At 44.2% G+C, this 16,479-nt stretch overlaps 1 protein-coding gene across 1 annotated transcript; it reads left to right on the top strand.

Annotated features, from left to right (window-relative positions):
* The first annotated feature begins 808 nt into the window (after positions 1-808).
* LOC142198478 (protein Mis18-alpha-like) lies at positions 809-13,528 on the top strand. The gene is made up of 5 exons (XM_075269513.1): positions 809-953; positions 7,346-7,409; positions 11,147-11,269; positions 12,149-12,245; positions 12,944-13,528. Exons 1-5 carry the CDS (start codon positions 809-811, stop codon positions 13,043-13,045), a joined length of 531 nt encoding a protein of 176 aa, XP_075125614.1. The 3' UTR covers positions 13,046-13,528.
* Positions 13,529-16,479: the final 2,951 nt, after the last annotated feature.

The raw sequence follows: 16,479 nt of genomic DNA, 5'->3' as shown, positions 1-16,479 counted from the left end.
TCAGCAAATGAGGTTCTGCAGCAGGCTCGTCGTAACCACAAAACAGTATGCCTATACCACTGCTAGACATGGCAAACTCTCAAAACCGGAAAGAGATCTTCGACCGGAAATAGGAAGGGCGGGACATAATCCTTTGTTATTGTTGTCAAAGGGGGACTCATGTATAAGGGGTTAATATGGTTCCCACATTATATTCCCCTTATTATTATGAGCCCCTCATTACATCTGCCTTATTTTGGCTCCCACAGTGTAATATTTCCCTTAATGTGGCCCCCAGTATAATATATCCCCCACAGTGCAATGTCTCTCCTGAGAAGGCCCTAGGAGTCCTGAGGAGTCAGGACTCAGTCACATTATGCTGTGGGATCAGGATAGGGGGCGTTATACTTTGCAAGGCCTGGCAGAATACTGTGTGGGACCTTGGGAACAACATTATACTTTGTGAGACCCAGTGGCATTATACTGTGTGGTATACACTTATATATTATACCTGTGACTATTATACTCCCTGCAGTACAGTCTCTATGTCTCTGTCCCTGGCCACTATTGATTTAGATACAGTTACAGTAGCTGTGGCTAGACACCCGGTGACTGCCATTATTATGGAGCGCCTCAGGCCATATTCCCTCCTCGGGAGACATCTTATTGTTACTAGGGGTTATTTCAATTACAAATCCCCTCAGTAAATAAGAATCTATAAACCGTCACAGCAGCTCGCTGACGTCACGCGCGCTTCCGACCACGTGACACGTGTCATCTTGCTGCTCTACTACTTACGCGGGAATTGTGAAGCTGCTGCTGTACAGACATGGCGGACCTTTATGCTGTGACCAGCCTGCAAAGCAGACCAGCCAGTGGAACCGTGTACATCTGCTGCAACTGCCGGGTGCCTGTAGGAGACAATAGCGACTGGAGCGGCAAACATAATGACGACAATGTGGTACTGCTGAGAGGTGCACATCAGTAACATCAGATGCAATCTATTACTAGAGTGACGCAGGAAATAGTGTGTGACTGTACCGACTGCTATGACATTACTGAGAGCAGTTACTGGCCTGCTGCAGCTCCGTAATGTCCATGTCATGTTCCTTTATGGGGTGGGGATGCCTGTGTGAATACAGGGATCCTTGCTAGAATCCGTGTTCTCATACCAACAGCCTTTCCCACTTGATCAGAGAGAAGTGTCTGTTGCATTGCAGGGACATTTCCTGGACCCCACATAAATCATGACAATGGGGTCCCCGATTCTACTGTGTAGATGGAATGGCAGTACACAAGTGTGAATAGGTGCAAAGGGAAGGTCCCTGTTCTATCATGAATTGTCTGTGGTTGGAGCGCTAGTGCACATGCTCAGTCACCACTATATACACTGGGAATGACAGAGATAGCGGAGTGGAGACGTCCATATGTCCCACTGATCAGACACTTATCACCGATTCTCCAGTGTTGTTTGTAAGAAAACTCCTTAGGGGGTGTTCACACTTGCGCCCTTCTGTGCCACGTCGTTCCGCCGGGTTTACGTCCTAAGCCCCAGTGAAACTGGACAGGGGACGGCTACCCAACGGTAAGTTTTTAAATCCATTCATTTGATTGGGTTTTAAAAGCAAACGGCTGGTGTCTGTATGCAGCCTCTCCGCGGGGAAAGCATCTTTTTTTGGCCGGACACAAAGCCAGACATGCAGGACTTTGAGGTCTGGCCAAAAAAACTAGTTTCCCCTTGGAGAGGCTGTGTATGGACTCCGGCGGTTTGCTTTTAAAACCCAATCAACTGAATGGGATTTAAAACTGACCTCCAGGAAGCATCCCCTATTCAGTTTTTCCAGGGCTTAGGATGGAAACCTGGCGGAATGACACAGGGGCGCAAGTGTGAATGCCCCCTAAGAGATAGTCTATGGCCACCAAAATGGATTTCCAAATAATTTGTACGCTGTTGGTGTCAGGGTATGTTCACACGGAGTATTTTGCAGGCGGATTTTGATGCGGATTTCGCCTGCAAAAATGTCTCCCATTCATTTCAATGGGAGTCCCTCGCTTTTTTTTCAGCTAGTGGGAAAAAAAAAGCTTACATGCCTTAACTTCCCGCAAATTCCGTGGCTGAGTCAGCCGCAGAATCCGCGGCTTGAGTCTCCCTACTGATTAGGCGCATTCATCCTGGTCTAATTAGGAGCCGGCAGCCAATGCACTGCATCGGCATCCCATTGCGGCTAACCGCACAGAAAGGTCACACAGCGGGAAAGGTTTCCGCCGTGTAAACTTACCCCCATAGTGAACATACCTTTCTTATGTCAATATGTAATCTTTCTGTTGAGAAAACAACTTTTAGGGCTCGTGCACACGGAGTTAATGCGAGCGTATTTTAGCAGAATACACGTGTATAGAATACACGTGTAAAAATAACACTCCCATTGACTTCAATGAAATCTTTTACTCGTGTAAAAAAAAAAAAAAAGTGCCAAAAAACGCGTTTTTTACACGTGTAAAATATTTCATTGAAGTCAATGGGAGTGTTATTTTTACACGTGTATTCTATATACGTGTATTATGCTAAAATATGCTCGCATTAACTCCGTGTGCACGAGCCCTAAAAGTTTTCTTAACAACTTCTGCTTCCGCCTCAGGTTCCATACCAAAAAACCCTGTGTGAACTTACCCTAAAACACTGATAACTTGTCTGCATCAGGACTGTGGAGTTGGAGTTAGGACCAATTTGACACTGGCTGTCAGCCAATTATGAAGGAACAGGAATTGGGCTATGGAAAAATAGAGGAGTCGGTGTTGGGTTTGCTTACCAACTCGAAAGGTCTGGTTACATGCATAGAAAGTTTAGATAAAAGGATAGGTTTACACCTGTATCTAATATAGTACTTTGCTGCCTCCTCCCTCCCCCCCCCCAGCACACACACACTTTTTTCCTTTTGTGTTTCCTTTTTTTTTTTTTTTTTTTTTTTTTTTTTTTTTAATTCTTTTCTAATAGTGTAACAGAAATATGGAAGAAATTATGGAGTTGTGAAAAGCTGTCTAAGGGTGAATTCACACTGAGTAAACGCTAGCTTATTCTGAACGTAAAACACGTTCAGAATAAGCGGCGTCTAAAGCAGCTCCATTCATTTCTATGGGAGCGGGGATACGAGCGCTCCCCATAGAAATGAATGGGCTGCTTCTTTCACTCCGTGCAGTCCCATTGAAGTGAATGGGGAGTGCCGGCGTATACGGCAAGCTCTGCTCATGCCGGAGCGTACACGCCGGCACTCCCCATTCACTTCAATGGGACTGCACGGAGTGAAAGAAGCAGCCCATTAATTTCTATGGGGAGCGCTCGTATCCCCGCTCCCATAGAAATGAATGGAGCTGCTTTAGACGCCGCTTATTCTGAACGTGTTTTACGTTCAGAATAAGCTAGCGTTTACTCAGTGTGAATGCACCCTTATACATGTGGGGAGGGGGGGGGTTCTAATTTGGTGGCATAGGTGAGTGATGGGGGGGCATTTTGGTTGCGGAATATAGATTTAATCTTTTTTTTTTTCTTCATTAAAAGTTTTTATTAAAATTTTTACAGTTTTTTTTTACAAAACGGGGAGGGAAAAAGGGAGTGGAAGGGGAAAGCGGCACTGTAGGTCGCTGATACGTCAATCAAGAGTACAACATGGGGAGTAATAATGTGGGTGCAACGGGGCGGGATACAGGGAGTGTATATAAAACAGAAGAAAGCAGAGCAGGCATACAAAACATCTCAATAATCCAGAACAATCGGGTAACAGTCAGTAAATAAAACAAAGGACATAGGTGACAAACAAAACACACAGGGAGACATTAGACAGGGGACACAGAGGGAAAGCGGGATTGGAAGTCAACAGAGTAATAGAAGTGGTTCCATAGAAGCCACGTCTATTGCTGCCTGACATAGTCCTGGTGAAGCTCAACAGCTAGGGTTTCCATTGTACGCAGAGCGATCTCAATCAACCAAGAGACAAGCGAGGGGGGGAGATGTAGTTTTACATAGCCTTGGAATGACCAAACGAGTGGCCACTAACATGAACCGCAGAAGTCTATGGGTGGGCTTACCAAACTTCCGGGAGAATATAGAGAGAAGCTGCGGGGTAGGGTCATCTTCGAAGTCTATTCCTGTCACTTGCAAAATAACCTGTCTGACGCCAGTCCAAAAGGGGCGCAGCAAGGGGCAACCCCACCAGATGTGGGCCATCGTACCTCGATGAGAGAGACACCTCCAGCATCTGTTAGAAGTGGAGGGATAGATGTCGTGTAGCAGGGCAGGAACTCTATACCATCTAGAGAGAATCTTATAATTGGTCTCCTGCGCTCTACATGTGGTGGAGAATTTATGGCTCGTGCTAAAAGCTGATGACCACACATCTGGGGGGAAGGAGACTCCCTATTCCCTTTCCCAGCTAGCTGTGAATGACGGATGCGAATTCCCCACACCGTTCATCAAGAAACCATATAGGAGAGAGATCGTGTGGGAGGGAGGAGAGGTGGAGACACAGAGGTGTTCAAAAGGCAGCAGGGGTCTATGGAGGTCATGAGAAGACCTCAAAGAGGCGTAGAAGTGAGGGAGTTGGGAGTGTTGCCAATGGAAGATAATTGTGTCAGGACAGGAAGTCTGGGTCAAGAGCTCAGAGTGGGAGAGGAGCGAAGAGTAGGGGGGGTCTGCCTGGTGGTTTAGAAAGGGGATTGCTTTAGATGGGAGTCAAGGGGCCATCGATAGTGAAGAGCAGTCGTATAGCACTATATCTGCGACAAACTCCCATGGTTTGACGCGCCACATAAGGAAGCTGGTACCGTTTGTCGTCAGTCCAGAACCTCTCATAGAGCCAGGGAAGGGTGGTAAGAGGAACGGGGCTCAGTGAGTCCTCAAGAGCAAAAACCCCCAATCTACCCTGTCAAAGGCCTTCTCCGCGTCCAATGATAACAGCATCATAGGAGTCTGCGAACGCTGTGCATGGTGTATCGCCGAGAAGACCCTCTGGGTGTTATCCCGGGCCTCCCTACAGGGGATAAAGCCCACTTGATCAGGATGCACAAACTCAACCATGTACAGGCTCAGGCGGTTGGCAATTAGCTTAGTGTCCGTATTCAAGAGCGAGATCGGTCTATAGTTGGCACAGAGTAGATGATCTTTCCCCTCTTTAGGGATAACAGTGACATGAGCTTGGAGGAAGGCTGGGGGAAATAAGACCTCGGAGGAAATAGAATTAAAGGCTCTCGAGCGGTGGTGTCGGTTCGGCCCTCAGTACCTTAAAAAACCGTGCTGTATAGCCGTCGGGGCCCTGATCAGAGAAGGGGGTTTCAAGTAGAGTCACCTCCTCTGGACGGGAGGGAGGGTTTAGGGGCGGGAGCCGCATGGACTGAGCCCGGCGGAGGAAGGTGGTAGAGGGAACTGTAATATTCCTCAAAGGCAGAAGCAATCTCACATGTGATGTGGGTGATGGCACCCGAGGGTGTTTTAACAGCCATGATATGCTGGGTGGCCTGTCGTTCCCGTGCCAGCACGCGGCCCGCCTTATTGCCCCACTCGTAGAACGAACGTTGACCTAGCTGTTGGAGCCGCTGTTGCTTCTGCTCGAGAAGAGACCTGATCTCTTGACGAGTAGCAGTCAAAGAGGCCAGGGTTGCATGCTGAAGCGAGTGTTTATGCTTAGCCTCAAGGCTCGCCAGATCACTCAAAAGAGAGTGGAGTTTCTGACCCGGCTCCCTCTTCAGACGGGCACCATGCAGCACTCCGTGAAGGACACATTTTAAGGCATCTCACTGCATTGGCGGAGAAGTGACGTCACGAGTGATCCTGAAGAAAGTGAGAGGTTGAAAGCTTCAAATTTTCCAAGCATTGAGGATCCAGAAGGAACAACTCATTCAGTCTCCAGGCATTGGCTCGTGGGCTGGCAGCGGGCGGATGGAAAGCGCAGGAGACCGGGGAATGGTCAAAGAGGAAGGCGACCTCAACTCTGGCTGCAGTTACTGAGGGGAGAAAATTTTGAGAGAGGAGGATATAATCAATCCTGCTGTATGAGCCATGGGGGTGGGAGAAAAAGGAATAGTCTCTGTCATTTGGGTGGAGGATTCGCCAGACATCACACAGAAGTAAGGTATTCAAAAGCTTCCTAACCTTGTTCAAAGCGTTGTAGGAAGTCTGGGACCTCCCTGTTGAGGTATCAAGCAAAGGGTTAAGGGGGAGATTGAAGTCACCACTTACAATCATGTGGCCCTTAGCAAAGGACTGGAGCACAGACAGGAGAAAAGGAACCTGATCTGAGTTGGGGGCATATATATTAGCTCTCGTATATACGACACCTGAGATTTCACAGATCAGAAACAAGTATCTCGCTTCATTATCCAATAAGAAGCCTAGAACTCTCATTAGCAGGTTCTTATTTTAGAAAGTGGCCACCCCCCCTAACCTTGCCCAATGAGCTGCCACTATGAGACCACTGCGGGTAATAGAAGAATTTTCGGGGCAGCTTTTGCCTTGCCAACATCTGCCATAATATACAAGCATCCACTATCTGTCATTAACAAGTCATTTGCCATTGTGTCATCTGGACATGCATCACTAGAGGGCGAGGATCACCCAGAGACCTCATCTTCTAGCACGCCTTCCTCTTCTTTCTTCTTCATTCGGCGACTCCCTCTGGTCCTGGCTCTTCCCTGGCTTCATCGTCGTCTTATTCCGGCGGTTCAAATCCGATTGGATCAAATCTGGCACGTGTGCACTGCCATTGAGAAAAATGGCGCCGGAATTCAACCAATCTGATTTGAACCGCCGGAAGAAGACGACGATGAAGCCGGGGAAGAGCCAGGACCGGAGGGCGTCGCCGAAAGAAGAGGAAGGCGTGGCAGAAGATGACGTCTGATCGTGCATCACCGCCCAGCGTGCACGCTAAGGTATGATTTACATATATATTTTTATAGTTTTATTTTAAAAGGGGGGGGGTGTTAAAATAAGATTAGCGCTGCCTGAATAGCCTTTTTAAAGGCTATTCACGCATATGTGGGGCTCATATAGCATAATTTTGCTGATAGAGCCCCTTTAAGTTACTCCAGATTCAGTGAGTGGTTTTATACTCAGATCACAAGAAAGAGCGCTATGGATCTTTTTATTTCTTTTATTGGCAGGGATTCCAATTAGATCAATGCTGATCACATATTGATGATGATATATCCTTGCAGTTAATCTGGATCTTCCCATAATGTGAAAATAGAAAAAAGCTTGATTCTTTTGTTGTATTCATTCTGAAATACTTTGTTCACTTTTTTGTCTACTTTGTAGTAACCTAAGCCTACAGGCCTAGTCACTGTTTTTTCATGCCCTTATTTACTTGTCTCTTTACAGTTGTTACCCAATTTGTCAAAAGGGGAAAACTGATGACATCCCGTGATCCACATGATGCTGGCAGGTATGGTTTCTCTGGTTTTTCAGACTTTTTTTCAGCCCATGTGGTAAGTAGGGTATTTTAGACATCCCTGAACAGTTGAGCTTGTCCTGATCCTGAGTGAAGGTTTTGCCTTTTAGGAATCTGCAAAATACACACACGTGTAATTCATGATTTGGAGCTGCTCTATCTGCGTTACATCATTAGACTGAATGGAAGATAACAAACATGGATGAGAAAAAAAAATCTTTAAGAGACCTCGGTCAAAAAAAACTGCACTTTTATTAACTATTTTCTAAAAAAAAAAAAAAAAAATCAAGAGTGCCGGTCTCATAAATACCATAAACAACCTCACATCCAAGTGGAGAAAAAAAAACAATCCACACAGGTTACTGAATGTGTCAGATCACAGAAACACCTAACACATAGAGGGGCAGGTATCCAGGGGAGTAATTCAGCTGATCTCTCCTTACACAGTGTAAGGCTGAGTTCACACAGAGTTTTTGGTCAGGAATCCGCCTCCAGAAAGCCTCCCTATAGAACTCTATTGGGAGGCTGATTTTGAGGCGGTTTCCTGACCAAACAACTCCGTGTAAACTCAGCCTAAATCCCTGACTCCCTTCACAAAAAAAGGGTCAGAACTTTGGCTGTAAGACTATAAGGCTGAGTTCACATGGAGTTTTTTGGGGTATATTTTAATGCGAAATCTGGCTCAAAAAACCGCCTCCCTTTGAAATCAATGGGTTCTTTTTCCGTGAGCGGTTTGTTGCCGCTCCCGGAAAAAAAAGAAGCGACATGCTCTTTCTTTAGGTGGATTCTGCAGTCGGACATCTGCCTGAAGACACTCCCTCCCGACTAGGCCCATTCATTTGGGCCTAATCCGGAGCGTAGTGCTGCGACTGGATGCCTTTGCACTGCAGCGGCATCCAGTTGCGGCTACCCATTTTTTGGTCTGGAATCTGAGGCGGCCTCCGCCTGGGATGTTCACAGACAGTAAGCAGCTTTCCTGACTTTGCTCATTGATCACTCTTTTATTTTTATCATGCCTGCATGGTAGATGTTAGTTTGGCGTTAGTAGCTGCATATGTCTGCCCTATATTTGTAGTTCACTGTTGGATCCCTTGGCCTTGACACTTATACTGATCCTGCTACCACACTAGATCGCGTCTGATGAAGGTCTAAGGACCGAAACGTCATATCCAATTGATCTAGCCTGTCTTTCTATGCCAATATTTTGCATTGTGTCAAAAGGCGTTAACTATATTGTAAAATAAATCTCTATATTCCTTTGAATATGTGTGACACTGTCCTTCTGACATTAGAGAAATGAAGCAGCTCCTCAGACACCAAAGCTAACTGCACTTGTTACTCAGAAATGGTGGGGGCTAGAGAGAAAATTCCAACTGTGCTGGAATCAGTGGAGTGGTAGCTATTGATACTGTAGGTACTAAGAACTGGAGTTGGTCGTGAAAGGTTCTCTTTAATATTGCCCCATTTTCTGCCAAAATCCAACTAACTCTACAGGATGGGAATTTCACTCTCTGTAGAGCAGTTTTACAGTATGTGGATTTTACTAAATTCAGGAGATATCAGAAACCTATTTTTCTCAGAGTTTATTTCCTTCTTTGAATGTCAAAGCTTCCTGTACTTAAGCTCAAACAGTTCCCTGGGCTGGACAGGTTAGTGATGGATTTGCAGAACTGCCACTTGGTCGTCCTCTTATACCTTTGTGGGGCATTCCGGGCTTGATCTCTCTCCTTCTAAGGACCTCGCCTTTCGTAGAAAAGATTTGCAAGCTGTATTCCCAAACTAAAGTGTTTATTTAGTAGTGCTACCATGGAGAAAAGAGAATTTGTTGATACCGGTAATTTGGTGATGGGACCTATATCTTACCCCAGAAATTGTGCATTGTTGCCTTTTGCTAATTTATAAATATTGCTGTGGAGTTGTTCTTTTAACTGTTTCCTGACCTTTAAGACAAGGGGCCTCCAGGTGGTGCTGTCATAGAGGATTCCTAAAAAAAAATTACCAGTAAGAATACATTCTCTTTTCATATACTGTGTTAGGGAATTTTAAACGAATAAAAAGTGCTCTTCTGTTCAGGATCCTCATTTCTTGGCAAGAGGGGACAGTAATGAATCCAAACATGCAAGGTTAAATATGACCGTATTCTATTCAAACTAAATCCATTGAGCCACCAAGAGGAATAGAATATATGAATTAGCTAAAACAGAACTTTTAATAAGTTAATTAAAAATACAAAACTCTAATAAGAACACCTGGGGAAAGGATAACACATGTAGGGCAGTGTACAAGATAAATAAATGGGTCGATCACAGGCACGGCGCCTCCAGAAAATGAAACCGAAGGAACTCGCCAATCAGATGATGTGGCAAATGTGGAGGTACCCGTAGTGCTGCACACCGGACCACAAGTGCGGGTTTAACCAAGATATAGGGGAACCATATTTGAAAAAATAGAGAAGGTACAGAGAAAGCAAAGTATCTAAATGCGGTTCGACTAGACCCTATAGGCCTAACTCAGGACCATGGCCCTAATAGCTCATGACCTGACAGAAACCTATCCCTATTAGAGATGAGCGAACACTGTTCGGATCAGCCGATCCGAACAGCACGCACCCATAGAAATGAATGGAAGCACCTGTGACGATGACTTTGCCGGCGGCTGGCCGGCGTCACAGGTGTTTCCATCCATTTCTATGGGTGCGTGCTGTTCGGATTGGCTGATCCGAACAGTGTTCGCTCATCTCTAATCCCTATATATATGGCCACCCTAATGGAAAACCCCCCGATAGAGGCACTCAGATTGATAAAATCGAATTAGAAAAATGAGCATGTCACCCGACGTGCATGTTTCGTCAAAGAAAGGTAAAGACCTAACCCTGACTCTTCAGGGGTTAAAAGATGCTCAAACAACATAAGCCCTGTATAGGCACCATGCGTAGTACTATGACTGAGCATACAGCATACACACTCTCTCATACATACACCAAATAGGAATCCCACATGGTTATGGGACTGGAGGGAAATGAAAGAGATAATAAATGTAATTTATCCCACTGTTAAATATAGGAAAAAGGGTCTCCTGGAGTGCCAGACAGAGACCGAAGATGCTCAAACCTCAGATGGAGGTACAGCATTCGTCCTCCGCCCAAGGAGGCAGAGTCTAAAATTGGAACAGAATGGAAACTGCTGTGGACCGATTTTAGACTCCGCCTCCTCAGGCAGAACCAGCGTTGATTGGCCGAATGCAGTACACTGGCCAATCAACGCTGGTCAATGCATTCCTATGGGAAAAAGTCAGCTCCGGCATATCGCAAGCTGACAGGGAATCCCGACATAATAAAGGTACTTGATGCCCCCAGACATGCTTCCCCTGCTGTCCCAGTTGCATTCTAGGGTGTTGGCATCATTTCCTGGGGTGTCATAGTGGATGTGGTGACTCTCCTGAGTCAAATGGTAGGATCCCCTGTAGCAAAGCATTTTCTCCCATAGACTATAATGGTTCGATATTCGTTCGAATAGTTGAATATTGAGCGGCTATTCGAAACGAATATCGAACATTTTACTGTTCGCTCATCTCTAGTCTTAAGGCAATTCCGACGTGGTATCTAGAAAAAATTGTCTGAGTGATAGGATCCCTTTAGTCTTGACAGTGCATTGTTTTTTGAACTGTCACAAGGTCTCCAAATGATGAGACTATTGAGTCTTTTAACCAAATATTTTTCTTTTTCTTTATAGTCGGTATCGGCTTTTGTCCTGCAACAACTGCAGCAATGTTCTTGGCAGGTTTTACTCCTCTACACCAGCACATCTGGAATACAAGCTTAATCTGTTCAACATTGACAACAATGCTATTCAGGAGTAAGTTATTGTATTGTTGTTTTGGCACAACCACATGGTGTTGTCTCTGCAACAGGTGACATCGCATTCACAAATTTCATTCCCAATGAACTGACCTAGACTGTTCTCATATGGTCAGTGTTTTACAGAAGTGATTGTAAGCCAAAAGCAGGAGTTGGTTGAAAACACAGAACAAGTATAGATCTTTTTATTTTACATTCTCTCTGTAGTCTGCTCACTATCCAAACACTGACTGCGTGAAAGCAACCTAGATCTGTATATCCGCTGCATATCCCAAGCCGAACCCTGTACCATAGTGATCTAAGTTATAGGAAGTCCCTGTCTCCCCTTGGCTGTACTGTATATAGTGTAGGACAGTATAATTGCAGTCCCTATGGATCACTATGATGCAGTTAATCTGGAACAGGAATGCTGCTAATCTACTGACCAGATTTTCTGGTCCAAATTGCCCCATTTGCATGCTGACTAATGCTTACAATCAACCAAATCATTAAGGCTATACTTGCATGGTGGTGTGTTTTTTGTTGTGTTTTGGGGGTGGAGGGGTGATTTGTTTTTTTTTAAAACCTGGAAAACAGAGCAAACTGTCAATTTTTAACATTAATGTCTGAAGGATCCATGAAAAACGTCCTAGTTTTTGATGGTCCATTAAAAGAGAGCATCAAAAAATGGGCATCTAAATCGTTCAAATGCAGTCAGTCTTTTAACAACAGCTGTGACACGTCCGTTTTTGATGTTTGTGTGAATAAGCAATTGCTTCACTGCAGCAACTGTTTCATAGACGAATTACCTGTGCCGTAAAAGTGTGGGGTTTATTGAGAAATTCAAGGACCTTCTAGCAATTTTTATCACCCTCGAGTTATGTGATCTTTATTCTAGATACATATTTGGACTGAGTTATCAGCAAGCAATCGAAACATCGGAAGCCCCGATCACCCTCGAGTTATGTGACTCTTATGAGGAAGAACTTAAAAAGGTAATAAGGATGTACTATACAAAATGTACTATACCATGGTGGTTCAGTGGTTTGCAACCAAAGACAGCATCTACAATGAGTTTGTATTTCCTCTGTGGGTTTCCTTTGGGTACTCTGGTCTATTCCTTTACTCCAAACACGATACTGATGGGAATCGCAATCTAAATTCCCTATGTGAGACAGTGAATGACTAGCTGTAATTCGCTGTGGAATAAATTCTTTTGTATCTGTCAGAAAAAGATTATTTTTTTTAATATATTTATGGCCATGTATTTGCATCTGTTATTTACATCCATTAATTGGTTCTGATCAACGTATGTAAAAAAAAAAATAAAGTGTTGTAAATAGACCTTATGTTGTACCCATGGGAATGCCTGGGAATTTCATTCCTCAGAATAGGTCATCAATAGTTTAGTCCCAGAAAATACCAGCTCTCTCAATGATGGTGTGCCTCACATTTAGGCATTTCTGGCTCCCTACACCCATCTCCAGAACTGGTATCATGGCTGCAGATGTATGGTTCACTTTATTCAATTCTATAGGTGTTCTGAAAACAGCCAAGTGCCCGGGAATGGTTTAGGAATACTCATCCCATCAGAATTACAACTTTACCAGGCACACAATCTCACAAATTTACCTAGTTAATGAATGTGAGACTAATATATATATATTTTTTTCCTGTTTTTTTCTTAATCTAGCAAAAGCTACTTTTAGAAATGTTACTGAAGAGACTTTCAAAGCTGGAAGATGAAATTTCTCCTACTGGACAAGGTTCCTCAGAAAACAAGATGACTGCTTGAACTTTATGGAACCCATACATTTCAATGGCAGCATATGGGCATTCTTCAACTTTGGTTAGGCTGAGTAAGAGAGGATTTACACAACAAAAAATACATTGACTGGTACTTTACCTAGGCCAACGCAAAGTACATGGGGGAGGAACCATCATAATCAAGCATCTTTACATCTATTCAGTATAAATCAACGGATAAGTGAGCATTTAGTTGTTCATCAGCTGATAACTGGGGCGTGTAACCATGTAACTTATCAGGAACAAATGTCCCTATGAACCCTTGCTCCCAATAAATGACCCACGATGTCAGTGCATGGTTAGCCGCTGCACTATGGATGAGATTTTAACTAATCTCATCTACGCGCTGCAACTAAAACCTGCCATGTCAATTTTTGCCTCTTGTTTCACTTACAACTCTCAACATTTGCAATAGGAACGATGAAGATTCACAGAAAAAACATGTAGATTTTGGGTGGTTTACAGAGGAATACATGGGAAATTCTGCAGTTTTATATGGTCCAAGCTTTTAGGGCCTTAAACCAAATTTGGGCTTGTGTGTACACTCATTTTTGCAGGTTATATTCTTTATAAGAAAAGTTTTCTATGTACAGTGTTTATAGGTTTGTATTTGGCACACAGTTGATCCGTGTGTAAAATAATAATTAGTGACCATTTTGTACTTTTTGTAAATATTCTTTGCTAAAATTCATTAAACTTCGTTAAAGTTTAAAATGTCTATACTATGCAGGATCCACTGGAAGATCACCAAAGTGAAAATATAAAACTACTAGAACTATGTCTCTCAGGCTCCCTGAATTTCTGGCACAGTTGTTAGAAGACCATTTTGGGTGCATGTGCAGTTAAAACCTTGTTAGAGTCTATCTCGGTGGTCTTGTGTAGAGTGCTACTTTACACAGGACATTAACCATGACATGGTAGTATTACGGTGGCAACATGAAGAAGAAAAGAAGCAGGCAAAATAAATTGCCACTGTAAATGCCATGTATACTTGTCACTACTGTTTGTGTCCTAAGGTTGGGTGTTGTGAAGAATTCAAAAAAGGAAAGATTGGCTGATTCAGATTGCTGGGAAGCGAAGGATCTTATCGAGATTCACAGATGTGAGATATTAAGCCTGTCCATGAGCTGCAGTAACAGGAAAAAGAGTTCTCCAGTATCAGTATACAGTAGATATATTAAAGTTGAGTCTTAAATAAATCTAATCACAAGTATCTTATAGAGGGGATTCTACCGTTTCCTCTGTTGTTCGGTGTTGAGCCATTTTTATGTAAACGGATATGTTGATCAAATGATGGAAAAAGTGTTTGAGGCATGTCTTTGTTTGCATTGGCTTAGGTCTTGGCAGTAGATTCCTGGGAAAAGCACTTATTGCTCATTCAATATGAGGTAAACAGCAATTCACATGTAAATGGGTCTCCAAAGCTGAATAACAAGCATATTTGGAACCTGAAGAATCACCTTTACAAGGTGCTGTGATTTAAGTTTATAACAAATTTGCTGCTTAAAGACTCCTTTAAAACCTAACTTTTATTGGTGCATGGTTAAAAACCAGATTTTGCATCATTATAAAACAAGCGCACTTAATGTTTCAGACTTGGTTCTTATAAAACAGCTCTACAGTTTTAAAGTGACTGTCATGCTATTGTTTTCAAGCAAATATTTCACATTCACAATCTTCCTCAAAAAAGATAACTATTATCCCAGTTTTAATCTACCTTTTCTATAGAACTACCTCATAGTGCTGTATAAAATGTTGCAGAATGAAAACAGTTATACAGGATGAAAAAAAAAAAATGTAGATGTGTATATGGGGATATTGGCATTCTGTTGTTCTACCAAGTCCATATGTGAAAATGAGATTTTTGTACTCGCCTTAAAATCAGTTTCTTGATGTATTCACTGAGGGATATAGCACCATGGGTATAGATCTGGCCACTAGGAGAATGAAAAGCTGTCTGCTCCGACTCTATACCCTGCTACAGGCTCTGCATGAATCAGTTTGTACAGCAGCAGTAAGAGAAAGACACCAAAAGGAAAAACCAACAACCACCATCATGTCCAAAAAAAACATCAAAACAGCTCAGTCAGAAACAACAGGAAAAAAAAAACAAGTGTGGGATCTGTGTCCCCCATTGAATACAACGAGAAATGAATTTTACATTGAGTACAAAAATCTCATTTTCTTGTTTATTTCACTGGGACACAGCACCATGGGATGTCCAAAAGCAGTCCCAGAGGGTGGGAATTGCACAGCCATGGGAACAACCTAGAGCACAGCCACAGTAGAACCTTATGACCAACACTGGCATCAGCAGAGGCAACAGAATGAATCTGCGAAAACATGGATGGAAGCCCAAGGCAGTCCTGCAGCTCAGGATGGCACCGGCAATCTGGTCGCCAATGCAATAAATGGAGACTGCGTGACTGGCAAGGTGCTCTTTCATGGAGCACTGCGCCTGCAGGAGGGAACAATTACTGGGTGACCTGCACCTAAAAGGAAAATAAAAAACAATCCTGTGACACTAGGTTTAAACTGATTCATGCACAGCGCCTGTGGCAGAGTATAGCCCAGAAGTGGAGTAGATAGCTTTTCTTTTTCCTAGTGGCCAGATCTATACCCATGTTACTGTGTCCCCTAGTGACATGCACATGGTGTCTGTAAGACCCTATTATGTTCCCAACTATTCAACTGAAGTGGTGAATATCACTATAGAATGGAGACATCTACTGGCCAAAATGAAAAGCACACTATAGAAACAAGCTATATGGATGTTTGTTCCTCTATCACAGCCAAACGGCTGAAGGGATTGGGCTGAAATTTAGCACACACCGACATAATTGTCAGGAAGGAAACATAGACTACTTGGCAAACCTCCCACACTGCCGATAAGCTCACCGCAACCGGCGAAACTGAGCCCCTGCTCTGCGGCAGGACCTGAGATGACGTCATCCCGGGTCTGTCAGCGGAGCTCCCATTGGTGCGCTCCAGGCCAAGGGTGGGGCAGTGGCGCGTTCCGATAAGCCCGCGCCAATCTGAGGGTGGGGCAATGTACATTTTTCAAGCCGGCCAACATGGCGGATGTTCACTGCACCGGTGCGCCGCAGCCAAGCCGCCTGGCTCTGCGGGGCCCACTGAGACCATCAGCGGCAGAAAGTGTTAGGCACAGCGCATGCAGAAACGCAGCGCAACTCTGCAGGGTAGACAGCAGCATTCGCTGACTCGGTAAGTACCTTGGCAGTCTCCACAGTCCCGGGACGGCGGCCCACAGGCATACCCGCAAGCCAGGGTGTGCAGGGGGCCAGGTCAGCACTGCTGGACTCGTCTGCGCCAGCCGAGTAATCACCACGCCAGACTGTAGGCTGCAGCTCCGGGCGACCGTGTACAGGAGCCCTGGCTGGTGGCGAGGGACAGTAGAATTTA

The sequence above is a fragment of the Leptodactylus fuscus genome, chromosome 3 (assembly GCF_031893055.1).
Source record: "Leptodactylus fuscus isolate aLepFus1 chromosome 3, aLepFus1.hap2, whole genome shotgun sequence".
In the NCBI taxonomy this organism is placed as follows: Eukaryota; Metazoa; Chordata; class Amphibia; order Anura; family Leptodactylidae; genus Leptodactylus; species Leptodactylus fuscus.
This window is presented reverse-complemented; position numbering and strand designations above follow the sequence as displayed.

Coding starts and splice junctions, on each gene's coding strand:
- LOC142198478 (XM_075269513.1), top strand. CDS start 809: ATGGCGGACCTTTATGCTGTGACCAGCCTGCAAAGCAGACCAGCCAGT. Junction 7,410..11,146: donor GATCCACATGATGCTGGCAG/GTATGGTTTCTC, acceptor TTTTCTTTATAG/TCGGTATCGGCTTTTGTCCT. Junction 11,270..12,148: donor GACAACAATGCTATTCAGGA/GTAAGTTATTGT, acceptor TCTTTATTCTAG/ATACATATTTGGACTGAGTT.